Source organism: Pieris rapae, chromosome 7, assembly GCF_905147795.1.
Source record: "Pieris rapae chromosome 7, ilPieRapa1.1, whole genome shotgun sequence".
Lineage (NCBI taxonomy): Eukaryota > Metazoa > Arthropoda > Insecta > Lepidoptera > Pieridae > Pieris > Pieris rapae.
The window spans coordinates 9,705,679-9,722,396 of record NC_059515.1 but is presented as its reverse complement, the minus strand read 5'-3'; the positions used below and the strand labels follow the sequence as shown (position 1 = coordinate 9,722,396).

Sequence of the window (16,718 nt, the reverse complement as noted above, 5' to 3'; positions counted from 1 at the left end):
TATTGTTAGCAAATAAAACATAAGTTAATTCAATAATTTATTTTATATAATAATTAAGTACAAATCAAACGCGTCCTCTTGATTTGTACTTAAATAACAATTAAGTAAAGTTAATTAAATTATTAAAAATATAGTATGTACATATGTAGTAGTAGTAAATAAAGATAACAAAAATCTATGTTTTTATTTATAGCAACAAAAAATCTCTGACTAGATACTGAAATAACAAGATGTAAGCCGGAATGTACTGAAGAAAATTTAAAAATATAAAACCAATTATAGTTAAAAGATCATTAAGAGTTAATTTCGTTATATATTTCCTTAATAATCTCTCACACTATTCAAAGTCACCCTTTTTTTTAATTGTAAGATATTTTCCAAGTTAATAATTTGTACTGTATCGACTTTGTGCGATACATGAAAATCTTTAAATATAAATTATTATATACTTTTACTAGTAAGGAACGCCAAACTTAATAATACTATGGGAATCAATTTTTTCTTTGCTCCATTACAACCCGCTACTTTGATGGTTGTTGGTACCTGAAAGAAACAATAGGTTTGTTTATTATTGCTTGCTATTGCAAAAGATTTACACGATAGGCCCATCTAGCGCAAATATTGAGATAATGCATGTTAAAGCACTTATGATGAAAAATGTTGTACTGACTTACAACATTTTTGATGAGGTAACACATGTCTTTGATCAAGATCAAACCCTGGTTATGCATCTCCTCATTCACCACAAGATCGGAATTTCTTGAACTGACAGGAATTCTACGTACAATGGTGCGTAATTTTGTCAACAGATGGCACTGTTTCTTGCATTCGTAAAATTATTTAATTTATTGTTATTCGATAACTTTGCTATTTGGACCGGAGAAGAATCAGTTTAGCCAATCTTTAGACATAAGTTGTGCAGTGTAACTAACACGACTTGGTTGATAACGTATAGAGTTTTGACTTTAAAAAGCGATAATACAAATTTACCTCCGTTGTTGTAGTAGTTGACATTTTAATAGGTAGCGGTCTAGGATGACCAATAGGCACTCGGTATAGGAACCTGTTCTCTTCACGTCTGGAAAAGTTATCGAATAAGTTAATAAATACAATAAATAAATATATTTAATTATTATTTGGTGTATGGCGCCCAATGTAAATTTTTTGGTGTTAATTATTCAGATTTTTTTATAATTAACCTTTTTATATTTTTAATATTCCCACTTTAATACGATGTTTTCCTTAATGTGCCAGGCATGTAATCCACCGACACAACGCCAGTGAGAATTGCACGCTATACCGAGACTACTGATATCAGATGCATTATTTATACTTACAATGCATGTTCAGCTCTAGTTTTGTCCTCATTCTCAAAATCGTTGAAATTCTCCACAGCTAAATTACCATTGGCATCATTTAATACTACATAATAACATGCCGCTCGGAAGTCAGGATCCAATCTGAAGTAATTACAATTAATTATACATAATGGTTGTCTATATTAAATCGATATATTGTTTTCAATATATATCTTAATCAAATATAATCTTATTAATAAGTTTACAGAAATATTTTAGATGTAATAAGGTAGCAAACAAGTAAATAAACTTCGCAATTCTTTGACTGACTATGGAGTCATGAAAATATAATATTATAGCGACTTTTGACCAATCCCAAAACTGTCATAAATTTTCCGAACAAGCGAACTAAAGTGTTTACTGAAGAGACTAGTATTTTTTCTATGAATTGATCTACATTCTATCAAGAAGAGAGTTAGTCATATTTGTAAGTTATCTCACAGTTAAATGCAGGTCTCAATATAAAAAAAAAAAAATTTCAAAGATACAAATCCACATGATTTTTCAAAATATGTGGCTGAGATGACGTGGTTAAAAATCGTCAGCATAAACAAATTCCCTGTGCTAAGGGTTTGTCGTAAGATAGTGACTGACATACAGCTAAATATGACTGACTCCCTTCAGTCACAAGTATAGTAGGTTTTACATTTGAGAGTGTTATAGTTCGATAATCTACAATACTCAGGCCTATAACTTCTTTGCCTTAATAAAATGCTAAGCGCTGTATCAACCTTTTGCGCTCTCTTATGTCAAATTCAAATTTGACATAAGAGAGCGATGATTTGACATACATAAGTCATAGCATATCTTAGCCCTAAGTAATGAAGTTGAATGTTACACTTAGACAATTCATGGGTTATGTGAACTGATCTCTGCGTATTGAAATGTTTAACGAAAGAAACGCAACTACTGCCCCAGGCCCTAATTTAAAGGTCTTTTATTTACCGTAGTCTTCCTTCCTTGTAGTCCCCATATATCCTCCACATATCACTTATACAGGGTTGGTGTTTGATAGCGCAAGCGAACTCTATTATATTGCTCCTAAAGAACCTTATTTCCGGCCTTCGTTCGATATCGTCCATAAGTCGTTTATATATTGTTGATACTTTTTGGCGCATGAAAGCCTTAAGAACATTTTTTATAACGTAATTAATTATACTAAATAGCTAATATGAAAGTTCTTAATGATTAAACCACTTCTAAAAAATGTATACTACATTTGGAATTATGTAAAATGGTTTTCATATTTGCTTAAGCTTTACCAACTAGAAACTTATTTCAAAAATTAATTTGCTGCTATTTATAAATTTCTGTAAAATTCTATCTGACATTATATAAGATTAACCATATTTAAAAAAAAATAAACAGAAGGCAAATAAGTAGGAGGCTAATTTGTTGTTAAGCGATACCGCTGTCCATGGACACTCGTATCACCAGGAGGCTCGCAAGTGCGTTGCCCGCCCTTTTTTGAGCAAATGTTTCCTAACGTTATAAAAATTCTTCAAAGTAAGCTACGGAGATAATTCTAAATTTCAAATTTGAATTTGGAATGTTATGCACCTTAATATTTATTTTTACCTGCCACTCCTCATAGTTGATCTTAGTCATATGAGCGCCATCTGTTTTTAGCAACTCAAACCCGCTGATAGCCGAGTCCCATACTAAACTACTTAGTTCCATGTTTAGAAACTCCAATACATCTAGCGCTATTTCTTCACTGACATCGCCAGCTGCGTACAGCGCGAATATATCGTTTACAATCTGAAGATTTTTAAAACAATAATACACTTTTAAAATAAATTGTACGAATAACAGATCATTTAATTTCATTTCTATACTTATGTTATAAAAATACAATCTCAAAATAGGTTAACATGCACGTAATTTTTTCTCTTATAAGTCAGAAACATCAAATAATGGTTCTTATTTTTAAAAAAGATTGGGGAAATTTGTGGAAGAATTATTTAAAACATTGTTTCAAGACTATACATTTATCCATACAATAATTAAATATAAATAATTAAATATAACAATATCACTCACTATCCAAGGGTTGTAGAGCCACAGGGTTATGTATTAAATATTTAAAAAACTTATTTAAATTATTAAACAATATTTCCAAATACTAACTTGTGCTCTGTTCAATTCATCAATTGCATGTCTGTTTTCCTTCAGTGTGTTGGCAATGAGTTTCCAAGTTGTGTCATCGTAATTAACCCTATAGTAACCTGGATATAAATTAATACATTTCTTATTGTTTTTATCACGTTGCAATTCTCTAAAAAAAAAACTACGGGCACGCAAAATCTTTCGAAACTTGAGAACGGGAATAAAAAATAAACAATTTTAATTTAATTTATTTTTTAAATTAAAACTTTGGTTTTTACATAAATACTAGACAATTAGAAGGTTCTCAAACCGACAGAATCGTACTCAGTATTTTTAAAATGTAAATTTACCTTATCTTATTGACATATATATACATTTAATAATAAATGTAATAAATATACATGGACATGTTTTCAAAATGTTGTGTTCAAATGATGTTACGAATACACAGCAATAAATAAAACACACACCCACCAAGAATTGAAGGCCGAAAAACCTTGCACTTGTAATAAAACGTATAAGGAGTTTGCAATAAGAAAACAATTATGGCTGCGTAGGTGGTTCTAAGATCTAGCTACGTATTTAAATCCAATTAGTAATTTATTAAGACATAATATGTTATTTGTAAAAAAAATATTTTAAAATACTACAATTACTGTAATTATTTTATTTTTATCTCACACACTGTTTTATTGTTTTTATTTATTAATCTTGATTGATTGATATTTGTAAATATATGAAGAATTGTATACTAACAATACAATAATAGACCTGCATAGTAGTTTAATTCTAGGAGTACATTGCCTTCAAATATAATTATTTACCTAATGTATACAAATATTGTAAACCCCTTTTTTAAAAGAGTAAATGTAGAGTTTCTTGCCCATACGGTTTAGAGGGGGCAACTAGAATCATCTTTATATAATATTTAACGTGCAAAAGTGTCATTTTAGTGGTCTAATTGGAAGAAAATATTTAACTAATACTTCATTATCAGAATCACTTCTACGGTATGTCAAGAGCACAAATTTTCGTGGTATCATGGGTGGAGGACACCGTCCAAAACCTGGGTCAATACAGCATACGTCAAGGCTGTTGAAGTGAGTCAGAGATCGTTCATTAAAGGTACTGCTGCAAAGATAAGGTTTGTGCTGCGAAACGATTTATTGTGGTTTATCAAACCCAAGCCGTATCTGCTTGAAATTGGATCTGCATTATTCTGTATGTATTAAGTTCGTTGGCTGACCTTTTAATTATTTACTTAAGTACCATATAGTAGGCTATATGCTTAAAGTTGGATATAAAATTAAATAATATTAAAATAAAATATTCAAAATTTAAAGAAAGGTACAATATATATTTTTTACGACTGCATTCGATTTGAATTCGATTTACTTACTTTGTGTACAATTAAACAAAGTTATTCTGGTCCTATTTATAATATCAACTCTCTCTCTACTATAATAAAATTACTTCTAAATTAAAAACCAAATACAGCCTTTGACATATTTTATATCAATATAAATTTTATACACAATTTATTACCTAGCTCTTAGACTAAGCGATCTACTAATGGCGTGGGATAGACCAGAAATAAACAGTTGATAGTATCGTAGTTAACCAAGGACTGCAAGATCAATGTCAGTAGGGCATCCGATACTTAGTGGTTTTTATTATAAACTATATTGGTTAATTAGAACCGGTTTAGGCTTTCCTAAGAACTAATTATGTGTGGTACGAGTATTTTCTCGCTTGTATATCTATAAGTATATTAGCCGGGCAACTGCAAGATGGACGAATGGTTATCTAAAAAATTCCCAGTGAAGATTGCGGTCACATGGAGCTACTCTCATGGAGGTAGGCAACAAATTGGAAGTCGGAAAAGTATGCCTCGGGGTATTCTTGGACCTAGCCAAAGCGTTTGACACGGTGTCGCAACTGAAGTCGTATTATGTTTTTCCTAGTAGAAATCTCTGCTCAAACTCTAAGTGATTATAATTTTAAGTGTTTAAAATTATAATCGTTTTAGCAGTTTATCAAACTTGCTAATGCTAGTCTATACAGTTTTGCATGCTACGGACTAGTTAATTTATTCACTTGGTTGTTCAATTATATGTGTTGGGTAAAAAATAAATGTATATCCGAAATCCAATAAACTAACATTAAAAATAATACACTTTGATTAACTAACTCTAATCAGAAGCAAGGTTGCAATTCAACGTGTAATTTTTGTGCACGTAAAAACAAAAGAAATCTACGAATACGTACCGGCTGAATTCCTATTAAGAATAATCCAACCGCCATTCAAGTTCTCTCCAAATGTGTAGGTTTGGCTGCCGATAGTGAAGCGTGGTTGGTGACAGTTGAAGCAGTTTTCATTGTTTTGTACGATATACGAAATCGGTATTAGATAGTTGGATTCCAAGCGGTTCAAGTCATTAAAACTGAATTGTCTCTGAAAGGTATTTGAAAAATGGCGTGAGATAATTTTAGTATATCTTAGTATTGTATATGTAATAAACTATAGATAAATATAGTTAGAAGTTGTTTTCAAACTCAGAACTCAAACTCAAACTCAAAGTAAACTTTTTATTACGAACGACGAACAGAAAATAAGTTAAATTAATTCTAATTTACTACCAGTCGCAAGTCAAGGGCGTAGAGCGGGCAAGAAGAACTGGCAAGCAACTCTCCGCCACTACCACTACCACTTTTAATATACAAGTTTTAAAACATACAAATTTTTTGAATTAAAGTAAATCAATTCCAAGAGTTAGTATCATTTAAATACTCAAATTTATAAAATGTACCATAAATATTTTAACTAATTCTAATCTCACTCGTTTCTGTATATTTAAACAATAAAATAACTTTAGTCGTGTAAAAAATCTAATGATTTTGTAACGGATATTAGAGTAAATTACATCGATATTATTTTCCGAACCACACGTAGTCAACTAAACTATGTAAGACAAATACAAACTGTAAAAAATACGTACTTGTTTTAATTGAATTGCATTTGGAGTCCTATCTCTGAGTACATTGACATAAACAACGGGATATCCGGATTGGTAAAACCAGGAACTGAGCACCCGGGATGCCGTTGTTCCATTGAAGAACTGATGCATACACTCAACGGTATCTTGGTCTAAACTTATCATGAAGTCAGCGATGGAGACGAAGCGGCCTCTCCTGCAAGGATGAAAATATTATATAGGTTTTGTTTATTAACATATATTTTTATACCTATTCATAAATTAAGGAAGTAATAGAAGAAGAAGGGGCAATCAAAGTTTAATTTAATTTCCGTTGGCAAAAAAGACAATGACTTGCAAACTGCATGTTTTTTTTGTAATGTGCTGACACACACCGGCAGCGCACTTGCGAACAGTCTAGTACTGGACACTTATGCCGAGATCTATAGAGCGCACTTACACTTTGCTCAGACTAAACTATCGAGTTAAGTCATATTTGGTATTTATAGAGCAAACTACGAATCTCTCGAAGTGTTGGCTTAGCTTTATCTCAAGTCCACGAAATCGACGACTTACCAAAAACTTTGACTATAAGCCTAACAAAAATAATGGCCCAAAATTTACTTTGCCATCATATGTTTTACTTGACTTTTTATTTTGTCGTATCTGCCCTATAGCAGTGACATATGTTGACAACAAAATTCAAACTAACTTCAACTCTCGCTTCAAATCTGTTATTTTCGTTTGCCTAAAAATATTAATATCTTAGATATTTAATCTTCTCTACCGTATCACATACTGTAAGTATCTACACTATCTATAAATATCAATATGCTGTAAGATAAATACAAAGATCTTCATACACTTCATTCATTAATTAGGTATAAGCCCGCGGCAAAAATTTAATGGTTATCTTAGCCAATAAAAGACATTCCTAAATGTTTACTTATTAGACTGTTTACTTTTTTAGCTGGTACTGATCATGACAATAATAGTGAAAGCTGGAGACCAAAGAGGGCAAGAGCGTCCACTATAGATGCCACATTTAAATATGTAAATCAGCCGGGAACAAGCCGCAACTGGACTGAAGAAGCTGGGTTGACGGAAACCAGTGTTATAGTCACCACTAAAAGTGAATCAGCAAGCAGAAAAAATAAACCTTCATTTGAGGACCTTAAAAAAAATTGCTGTGGCAAGAGTTGGACAACAACAAAAGAAAATGTGAGATAGAAATGGAACATTTAAAATTAAAAAATCAGTTAGAAATAGATTCTTCAACAAAAAAATAAATTATCATTAGAAGCTTTACAGTTAAAAAAAGAATCGAAAAATAAATGATTAAAATACAATAAGTTTTGTTTGATTTTCTTTATTACCAAAAACGTAGTTAAATTGGGCAATCACGGATTGCCGGAATGCTAGACCGGTAGGATATATTTCATTGTTTTTGTGTTCTTCAACTTCTGGTGTCTGATCAGCAAGATCGCCATCGTCATAAGCATCCCATCTCTCTATACCTATATTATGCAGTACAGCATAAGCAATATTTATATTACTGGTATTTGTCAATTTTGACCGTAGTCCTAGCTTCATTTTGGTTGTGTTCGTTCCGAACATATACTTTTGGTATTCGGGGATTCATATCGGCTGCAGTTCCTACCCTTTCAATGTTTTCTATTAAAGATAGAACTCTCTCTCTATATTCTCCATTATGTCACTTTCGATAAAGCTAGGTCCAGGTCCAAGTCAAAGCCAGTCGTTGTTTTAAAGTATAATTAAAGATTTGTAACAGCTCACACAAACAAAAACAGCAAAAGTGAAAAAGCGATTGAAAATTTTTAATTGTAAATACAAGTTGTCATAACAATGCGATCCGTTCTACATAACAAAAAATTATTGTCATCTCTGTAATTATGTCATTTAACTTTTAAATAATTTTTCTAAAGGTAAACTTGTAAAATTCTAGTAATTGCAATAATAAAATAAATAGATATCAATAAATGTGTATCGTTTTAGACGTTTAAATATTTGTTATTGTTATACTTTTTTAAAGAATAATAAAGAAGGTATTCCGTGAAATGAAACATCACTTTGTATTTTGTCATTTTCTGTCTTAGCTTGTGCTTAGCTTAATCTTACCGTTAAAATGTCTATAAATACCAAATCATAGTTTATGCTAAGTGTACACTAAGCTAAGATTTTCGTTAGTAAAGTTTGAGCTAAGTCAAAGCGCGCTCTATAGATCTCAGCATTAGTCTAATGCAGGCGGTATCACTTAAAACCACTGAGCCTCCTGCCCGTTGGCCTCTTGATTTAATAATGATAACGCATATTACATCGTAAAATATGAATTAGATTTTGAGGTACGAGAGTCTTAGGAGTGCTAGGTTCGGTTCTCAGAATCTCACCTTTCGGGAGCGTTCCAATATTACGTCACGCAATTTTTGGACCCCCCCCCAAAAAAATTCGTTACGTAATACTTGAACGCGGCGAGGACCAAACCATTAATGTACTAGCTCTCAGCGCACATCTCATTAAAGTAATGCACATAATATCTTACCGTAAATTGATATATTTGATCAAAGCTTGATGGAATTTTTCTGAACCCAACCAGTTTTCAACCATCCACAGAATTGATGCAGTTTTCATTGTCACCAATTCCTTATATCGGTTGGGGATTTCTACAGCTAAGGTTCTATTAAAAGACATAAGCGCTGGAGTTGAATGGTGCCAGTCTACGGCCATCGCTCTCTGCTTCATCTGCTGACCGTACATCGATAGTGGAATACGATTTATTGGTTTCATACCTCCATGATTATACTGAAAGTAAAAATATAACATAATATGCATATCTTAATAACCGTAGGCGTATTAAAAATGTATTATCATTTTAAAAAAAACTTTTTTATCGGATTGAAGTTATGTATCGCTCGCGATACGTCGGATGAATTTAAAACTATGTTAAATAATTATAAGTTTACAATAATACATAGCTTCCATCCGGGAAAAAAAGTGTTTTTTTAATGTGTATATAACATAGCTGTTAATAAAGTCAATATTAAATGTATTATAATGTCAACCCTATATGTAGATACTAACGATCCCTTGTTGGTATTATTATTTTTTTGGGACATCGACTTGTATTTATTGATTTTAGAATGGATCACGTTTTGTTTTATTATTGGTTTGTGATTTAATTTTTGCAATTAGAAGTAAAAAAATATCCTAGTAATTAGCCCGCAAGCTTGAACCTCCAGATGGATGGATATGTGTTAATATATGAAATACATAGCCTCTGTTTGCATTTGCCTAGTAATCATGTACCTGCGTCAGATAGTAATAAGCGAAATATGTAGCAACACCCTCCTTGAACCATTCTTCAATCCACCTAGTCCTTTTTAATTCTCCAGGATTTCCCAACCATATCCTGCTCAATTGCTGGGATAATTCAAACATCATTTCCTCCATTTGTTTCATGCTTGTGTATTCATTTATATATGCTAATTTTGTTTCACTGTAAAAATGAGTAATTAATAAATTAATAACATATACGCCCCCCATATCTTACAACAAATTATTTACAAGTGGATTATTGTATATGATTAGAGTTAATATAAAATTACCGAGGTCACTCACCTGTTAGTCAAAAGATTCCAGCTTCCAATCTCGTATCCATTAAGATTCTTAGGTACGGCCACAATATTTATCGGTCCATTTACCAGCGGCCTCTTAATCAATGAGTATTTATGGATCATATGTATAAGATTTTCTCCAAATTGCAATATAAATGATAAGTATGGCAATTGAGACGGTCTGGACCAGAAAATCAAGGCATCTTCGCCAATTTTGACCTCACGATTGCTGAATTGTGAGTGATGGAAGCCCATTTGGTGAACGCCGATTTGCGGTGATGGAATGTATTCGATGATGCCATAGTTGTCGTCTTTGAAGCTAAAATAGTACATATTTCATTTACGAGTGCAGTGATTAAAAAACATTTACTTTTACATATATATTATTTTGTTAATTTGGCATACTTTCAAACGCTAACGTAAAGTTTTATATACGACTAAATATATTATATTAAAACTGAACTTCATTTCTAATATTTTATTTTATATAAGGAGGCAAACGAGCCGAAACAGTGAAAAATGGGATGCGCAAAAATGGTAGTCATGGCAGCCCATAGACACTATACTTTAGTGAGTGCGTTGCCGGCCTTTGAGTAGTCGGAGGTCGCAACTCTCAGGGAAGACTGGGAGTCGATTGCACACTTCACTAGTTCGCAAAAGAAGTAAATTAATTTAACTATGAAATTAAATCAATTCCTTCAGATAAATTCGTAAATGTAACCCTTTTTATAAACCTAAACAAATATGTTTGCAGGTAACTAAAGAACTATATCTATGTAAATTTTACATAAAACATTTTTTTTAAAGGTGGTTTTAGGTCACAGATAAGTTGGTTGTCTTATACAATCCTCTAGATAAGATACTTTTCGTAATATTTTTAACTTTAGCATACTCCGTGTAATTAGCTTACACGTTTTAACTAAATGTTGGAATTATAAAAGCTAAGTTTTTGTAATAAAATATTAATTAATCATAAAAAAAATCAGTAAACCTTTTTATAAATTACCCATGCCGTGACTGCGTACTATTAAGGCAAAACGGGCAGAAGATAATTTAGATATGCTGTCTTGCCATTACTGGACGTCGGCAAATGTTTTTCTGTAATTTCTCATGATTCTTTAAGACATTAGCAACGCATCTTGTCGGAAGTTACCCACTTTCTGTTTATCCCTTATTAAAGCTGTATTATTAAAAGGTAGATTTCTGCATTATCAACTTTATGTTAAAAAAGAGAAAGAATATGACAATAAACATCTTCTTTCTTTTATTTCAAGGAACGATAGTAAAAGTAAAAATGGCTAATCAGGTCATAAGAAGTACATAAGCATATCACTCTTTTTGTGTCATGTATTTCTGAACTCACCATGCAATATTGCCTGATCTTTCGAAATCAACTTTCTTTAATTAAACTTTTCATATATTCAATAATTTTGATAACTTTAAAAATTCGACCTTTCATTGTCAATGAAAATTCTGAGATCTTAAATAGTTAATTGCGTTAAAATTACAAAGTATCCATGTTAAATTTACATGACAATATTTTGCATATAAAACAATATATTACGAAACAATGTTTGCACAATAAGAATATTTTCTGCATATTATCAGCATAGGAGAGATGTAATAATATGTTATATGTTTTTTTTGTTGAAAAATTTTAAAATAACATATTTTTAGAATTTGGAATTATCTTCTTTAAAACCTAAACATTTAACGAAACCAGCCAGATACAAACAGAAAAACCAAGGAGGTTTGATTACAAGTTCATATAGACTATAATGCGAAAAGACTTTTGTCCCAACCTAAAATGTAATTCGAGTTTTGAAATGACCTATATACAAATAATTGTTAACATAATTATTTCAGGTAGATGAATATATCACAAATAATATAGAGCTACAGTCTTTGTGACTTAGTGGTTAAAACCCCGTGGTCCACGGTTCCAGTCGCGGTGATTATTATTACCGTTTGTAAGCAAAGAATAGCCGTCTGATCATGATCAATGTATTCGTATATGTTATTACACTTAACTTTCCAAGAGTTAAGCATGCTCACGCGTTTTAATAAAAAGGAAGTCGCAACTCTACAAAGCTCCGGACCAGACCAAAAATGGTTACTATGAATAGAAACTGTGTCAATTGTAACTTGTATGGTTTGACCAGTTCCGTATCGAGCGTCAATAATACGAGATAATGTTATACATCAGTGGTCTCTATTTATAGGCATGGTATTTAACGTGGTTAAGAGGAAATAGGTTTTTAGTTGCAAGATTAATGTTGTTATTGTTGGGACGAAAGATTTAATGAAATAACATATCGATTCCTATTCCAAATTCAAATTTGGCAACGCATTTGCATGCCTTTTGGCAGTGTGTGTATGACGTCACATGAGATGAGTCTCCTGCCCGTTTGCTTCTCCTATGATATAAAAAATAAAACAAAAAAGAATCACCAGGTACCTAAATTCAAATTTGGAAAGCATAGAGGAAGCTCTGTGGTCGATTTCCGGTTATACAACTTAATATTGTGTTATACACGATCCATGTGAGACTCAATTTTACTATATAATATTTTTATATGGTTTTGTATGGATTGAATATTTTTATTAGACAATAATGCCAAAGTTAGGATTTGAAACTCCACGAAATTGCTACTTACTTCTGTCTGCTTAACTCGTTTGCGACGACGAATGTTGTATTACAGAACTGGATGCCCGGTCGTGGTGGTGCAACATACACCCTAAACTTGAATACAGCCTCAAATTCTGGATTGTTGAAGCACGGGAAGAAATATTTGGCTTTGGTTGGAGATAATCGGGTTGTATATAGATATCTGTAACAAGAAGAATATAGCAATGTTAATTGTGAAAAATTAAAAAGTCATTTAGACGGAAGTAACTATAACACTTTACAAACTATTGCAAATTATAATTAGTATTACCAGCGCTATGTTTACACTAATTATCAGGTATCACTTCCTAATAATTATCAGTTGCTGTTTAAATATGATACAGCCTTAATGTTAAGAGGTATAAACTTAACATTCTTAAAACCTTTCTATCATCTACTATGTCATTAAGGCTAATTTTTGTTTCTAACTAGTCTGATTTTATTAAATCAAGTTAAAAAAATATAGATACTAAGATTTTTATTATGCAATAAGGATCCAGTTGATATAAAACCAATTGAGCACAAAGCAATCAAGCTTTTGACTGGCAAAAGAAATCGCTTTATTTTTCCTCCCATAACAGACAGAAAAAAAGCATCATTACAGAGGTGACAGAAGTTCGAATGATCTGGAGTGCTGTCTATCACCGATCAGGCAGGTGTTCTAAGCTGGAAGCACTCTGGGGACATAGAGCCTTAAGTGACAATAAAAAAATACTAATTTGTGATAATACCTCGTTTTACTATACATTCAAGGAAAAAAAAAGAATTAGCAGGCGATATAAACAACGTTTTTATAATTATACACCTATTGCGATTATCTATAATGATAATAAATGTTGTGCGTAGGTTGATACTGTGATTTATAAAACGAGTCAAAATCGAATCTTTTATGGGTAATTGAACATGGCCCTGACATAAATATTGTTTCCTGATGATGCTATTATGATTGCATATATCTTCTATTACGTATACAATCATAACGTTTTATGAGAAGGAGTGCATGTATACAATAGTATTTACCAAAACAATTTTTTTACAATTTTAATAATTATGTTATACAGAAAATTATTTCCTTGTAATTCCAAATCAGTCCTTTCTGCAGTGAATTCAAGGAACGACTCGAAAAACTCGTGGAAAAAATACTTAGTTTCTCCTATTTAATTAAGACTATGAACTTAAAATAAATTCCTTAAAAAAATTATGAATAATAATGAGGTATTTGCCAGCTTTTCGGTCTCCTGTGATGTATGTGTGTGAACCTTTTAGATATTTTCCTAAAATTTTTTAGCGCTAGGACCAAAGTTCTCGACACCGAATGGGACAAAATCATTTGCATGAATATGTTATTTGTTTTATTTTATGAAAGAAATATTTTTATTTTGGTATGAATTTGTATGATAATATTTATTGTCCTTATGGTTGGCAACGCAAGTGTTGAGTCAGTTATCACTTAAGCTTTTTTAAATCTACAAAGTATTACAAATAGTTTAGGAGTTTTAATAATTGTACTGGAACTATCTTGACCACTCCGTTCTAGCCATAAATCTGTACTCAGTGCATGTGGGAAGAAGGTCACCCGTCTCGCCAACATATAAACAAACAATTTTCTTATAACACGCGTTTTCAAGGTGTTTTATGTTTTATTTCTGTTTATTATTTAATCGCCTACGATAAGTATTTGCATATCGCTTGTTCCTGAATTAAATTTTCGCGGAAAACAATGTTTTGGAGTTATCCCAGAAATTTGTTTATTTAAATGAATTGCGTCTTGCGACCATTTTAATTCTTTATATAGACTAGTCGGTGATCAGGCTAATGTGTCATACACATATTTTAGACCTGCCTGTTTATCTTTACATGTCAATAAGCACATGTTCAATCTGTGGTAAAGAGTTGATAATCGCCATAAGCTACTAGGCCAACATTGCTCGAATCACACAAACTTCGCTAATATTTTATACAGGAAACTGCACAATCAATTCCCTTATAAGTCTATTTGGTTTTCTTAAAACTATTATCTTGCAAAGTATGATGTCAGATACACGTTCCTCTGATATAATGAAACTTCGGTATAATCTCTATAATAGCTTTATTTAAAACTAGTATTTTTAAAATAATTGGCCCAGAATAGTGTAAGAATCGAAAGCTATTAAATAATATATTTCATACATAAATGATCATGATAAAAGGATTGATTTGCTCCAGTTCAACAAGTCGTATAACTCAAAACTTGGCGATTAAAAAAGTGGCGGATTCTTGCCAGTTCTTGCCCGCTCTTGCGCGCTTGGGTTGCTAACTGGTAATCAATGTAAATTTAGAAACAATTTAACATCTTTTCGGTTGATAAGTGTACTTGTTTAAAGTTATTTTGAGTTTATTAGTCTTCTTTTGTATTACATCGCTATTAGCTATTCTTGAATCCTTAAGATTAGCTTTTTAGTTTTAGTTAGTTATTAATATTGTTTTTTTTATTTTCTCTAGATTAAGGTTCTATAGATTAATATTAATATATATTTTTTATATAAATTCTAGTTATGCACTTCTTGCACTCATCATTTTTATTTATTGTTTTCTTTTCTTACTAGGGTTGCCTGGAAGAGATCGCTTGTTAGCGATAAGGCCGCCCGTTGCACCCCTTGTAATTTTTATGTATTGTGTTATTTGTGTTTCTTTCTAGCAACGAAGTGTGAATAAATAAATAAAATAAAATAATACTTACGCTTGTTTCCCGTCGTCGCCTTTATAAGGAATAATAAATACACCTTCGCTATCCAAAAAAACGTATTTCACAAAAGACACTCTTATTATATACTGAGTTCTACTTGCACCGTATTGTTTCATCGGTTCCCTCAAATATATAAACAATTTTCCCCTTTTATTATCAAACTCGTATGGTCTGTGTTGATTTACAATGTCCGTTAAACCATCCAGAACTTTAATCGAACCACTCTTTATCTCTAACTCCTTTGCGTCCAACTCAATAATATTCACATTTGGCGCATTTGCTATCACCGTTATTAATAAATCACAATCGAAGTATGATGTTCCATCTTTAAATATATGCGGTATTATAGTGAGCTCATATTGCGCGGGATAAATTGTGTAATTCAAACATTCTTCTTCCAAAACGTACGCTTTGGTTGTTGAAATGAACAACAAAATAGTGAAAAGGAACATTGTCTATACACTTTACATATAGTCTGTGCAATTAATATTTTTTGATTTTAAATATAGAAAAGGAATTCGCGCCGAAAGGAAATACAGACGCGTCCGCTCTTAACGAACGTTCGAATTGTTTATGTTGCGTCTATGGCGGTTGCATGTTATTTTGGCCATTATACCTTGGGTTAGTATCATGACGTATTTTTCACCTTTATTAAGCATAGTATGTAACGTAATAGATCAACGGGGGTCAGACGAATTTGCAAATTTTTGAATTGTAAACCGGTGGTAGGAAAATTAAAGTATATTTTTTTATATATTTTTTTATAAAGGGGGACAAACGAGCCTGCGGGGCACCCAAAAAGGGCAATCAATTTAGGGGGTGCGTTGCAAGCCTTTGGGAGAAGAGTACGCTCGAATTTTGAACCGAGTTGATTTCACAGATCGCTGGGTCGCAAAAGAAAATGCCTTGTGAAGATTTCTAGTCATCAAGGTGATGTTGGTGAAATTTAGAATTCATATAAAAAAAAAATTCAATAACATCGATTCAATAATTTATTACTTTAGATACAGTAACAATAACATTAACTAAGACATATTTTTAATTAATAGTGGAAAGGGATCTCTTTCGATTTTAATTTACATTTAGCCCAGTCATATTAGGTAAGAAAAGGGGTCAACCTCGGAATGAAAGATAATAAGCTGCAAATTGGTATGAACCTTTGTTTTGTCATTCTAAATGTTGTCTCAAAAGTCACAATCGTTATCGTGTCCGCGTCTTAAGATATTCAAGGTCAAAGGTCACAAAAATCGG

At 31.8% G+C, this 16,718-nt stretch overlaps 1 protein-coding gene across 1 annotated transcript; it reads right to left on the bottom strand.

The window, feature by feature from the left end:
- Positions 1-165: 165 nt before the first annotated feature.
- On the bottom strand, positions 166-16,033 carry LOC111000481 (aminopeptidase N-like). Its single transcript, XM_022269926.2, has 13 exons — positions 15,462-16,033; positions 12,732-12,905; positions 10,079-10,393; positions 9,767-9,956; positions 9,003-9,262; positions 6,467-6,659; positions 5,736-5,922; positions 3,489-3,586; positions 2,937-3,119; positions 2,304-2,482; positions 1,338-1,460; positions 991-1,078; positions 166-543 (listed from the first exon to the last, which is right to left on the bottom strand). The coding sequence occupies exons 1-13, from the start codon at positions 15,917-15,919 to the stop codon at positions 442-444; spliced, it is 2,550 nt and encodes an 849-aa protein (XP_022125618.2). The 5' UTR covers positions 15,920-16,033; the 3' UTR covers positions 166-441.
- Between the last annotated feature and the right edge of the window lie 685 nt (positions 16,034-16,718).

Coding starts and splice junctions, on each gene's coding strand:
- LOC111000481 (XM_022269926.2), bottom strand. CDS start 15,919: ATGTTCCTTTTCACTATTTTGTTGTTCATTTCAACAACCAAAGCGTAC. Junction 9,263..9,766: donor CTTATTACTATCTGACGCAG/GTACATGATTAC, acceptor TTTTACTTTCAG/TATAATCATGGAGGTATGAA. Junction 1,461..2,303: donor TACAAGGAAGGAAGACTACG/GTAAATAAAAGA, acceptor TAATTACTTCAG/ATTGGATCCTGACTTCCGAG.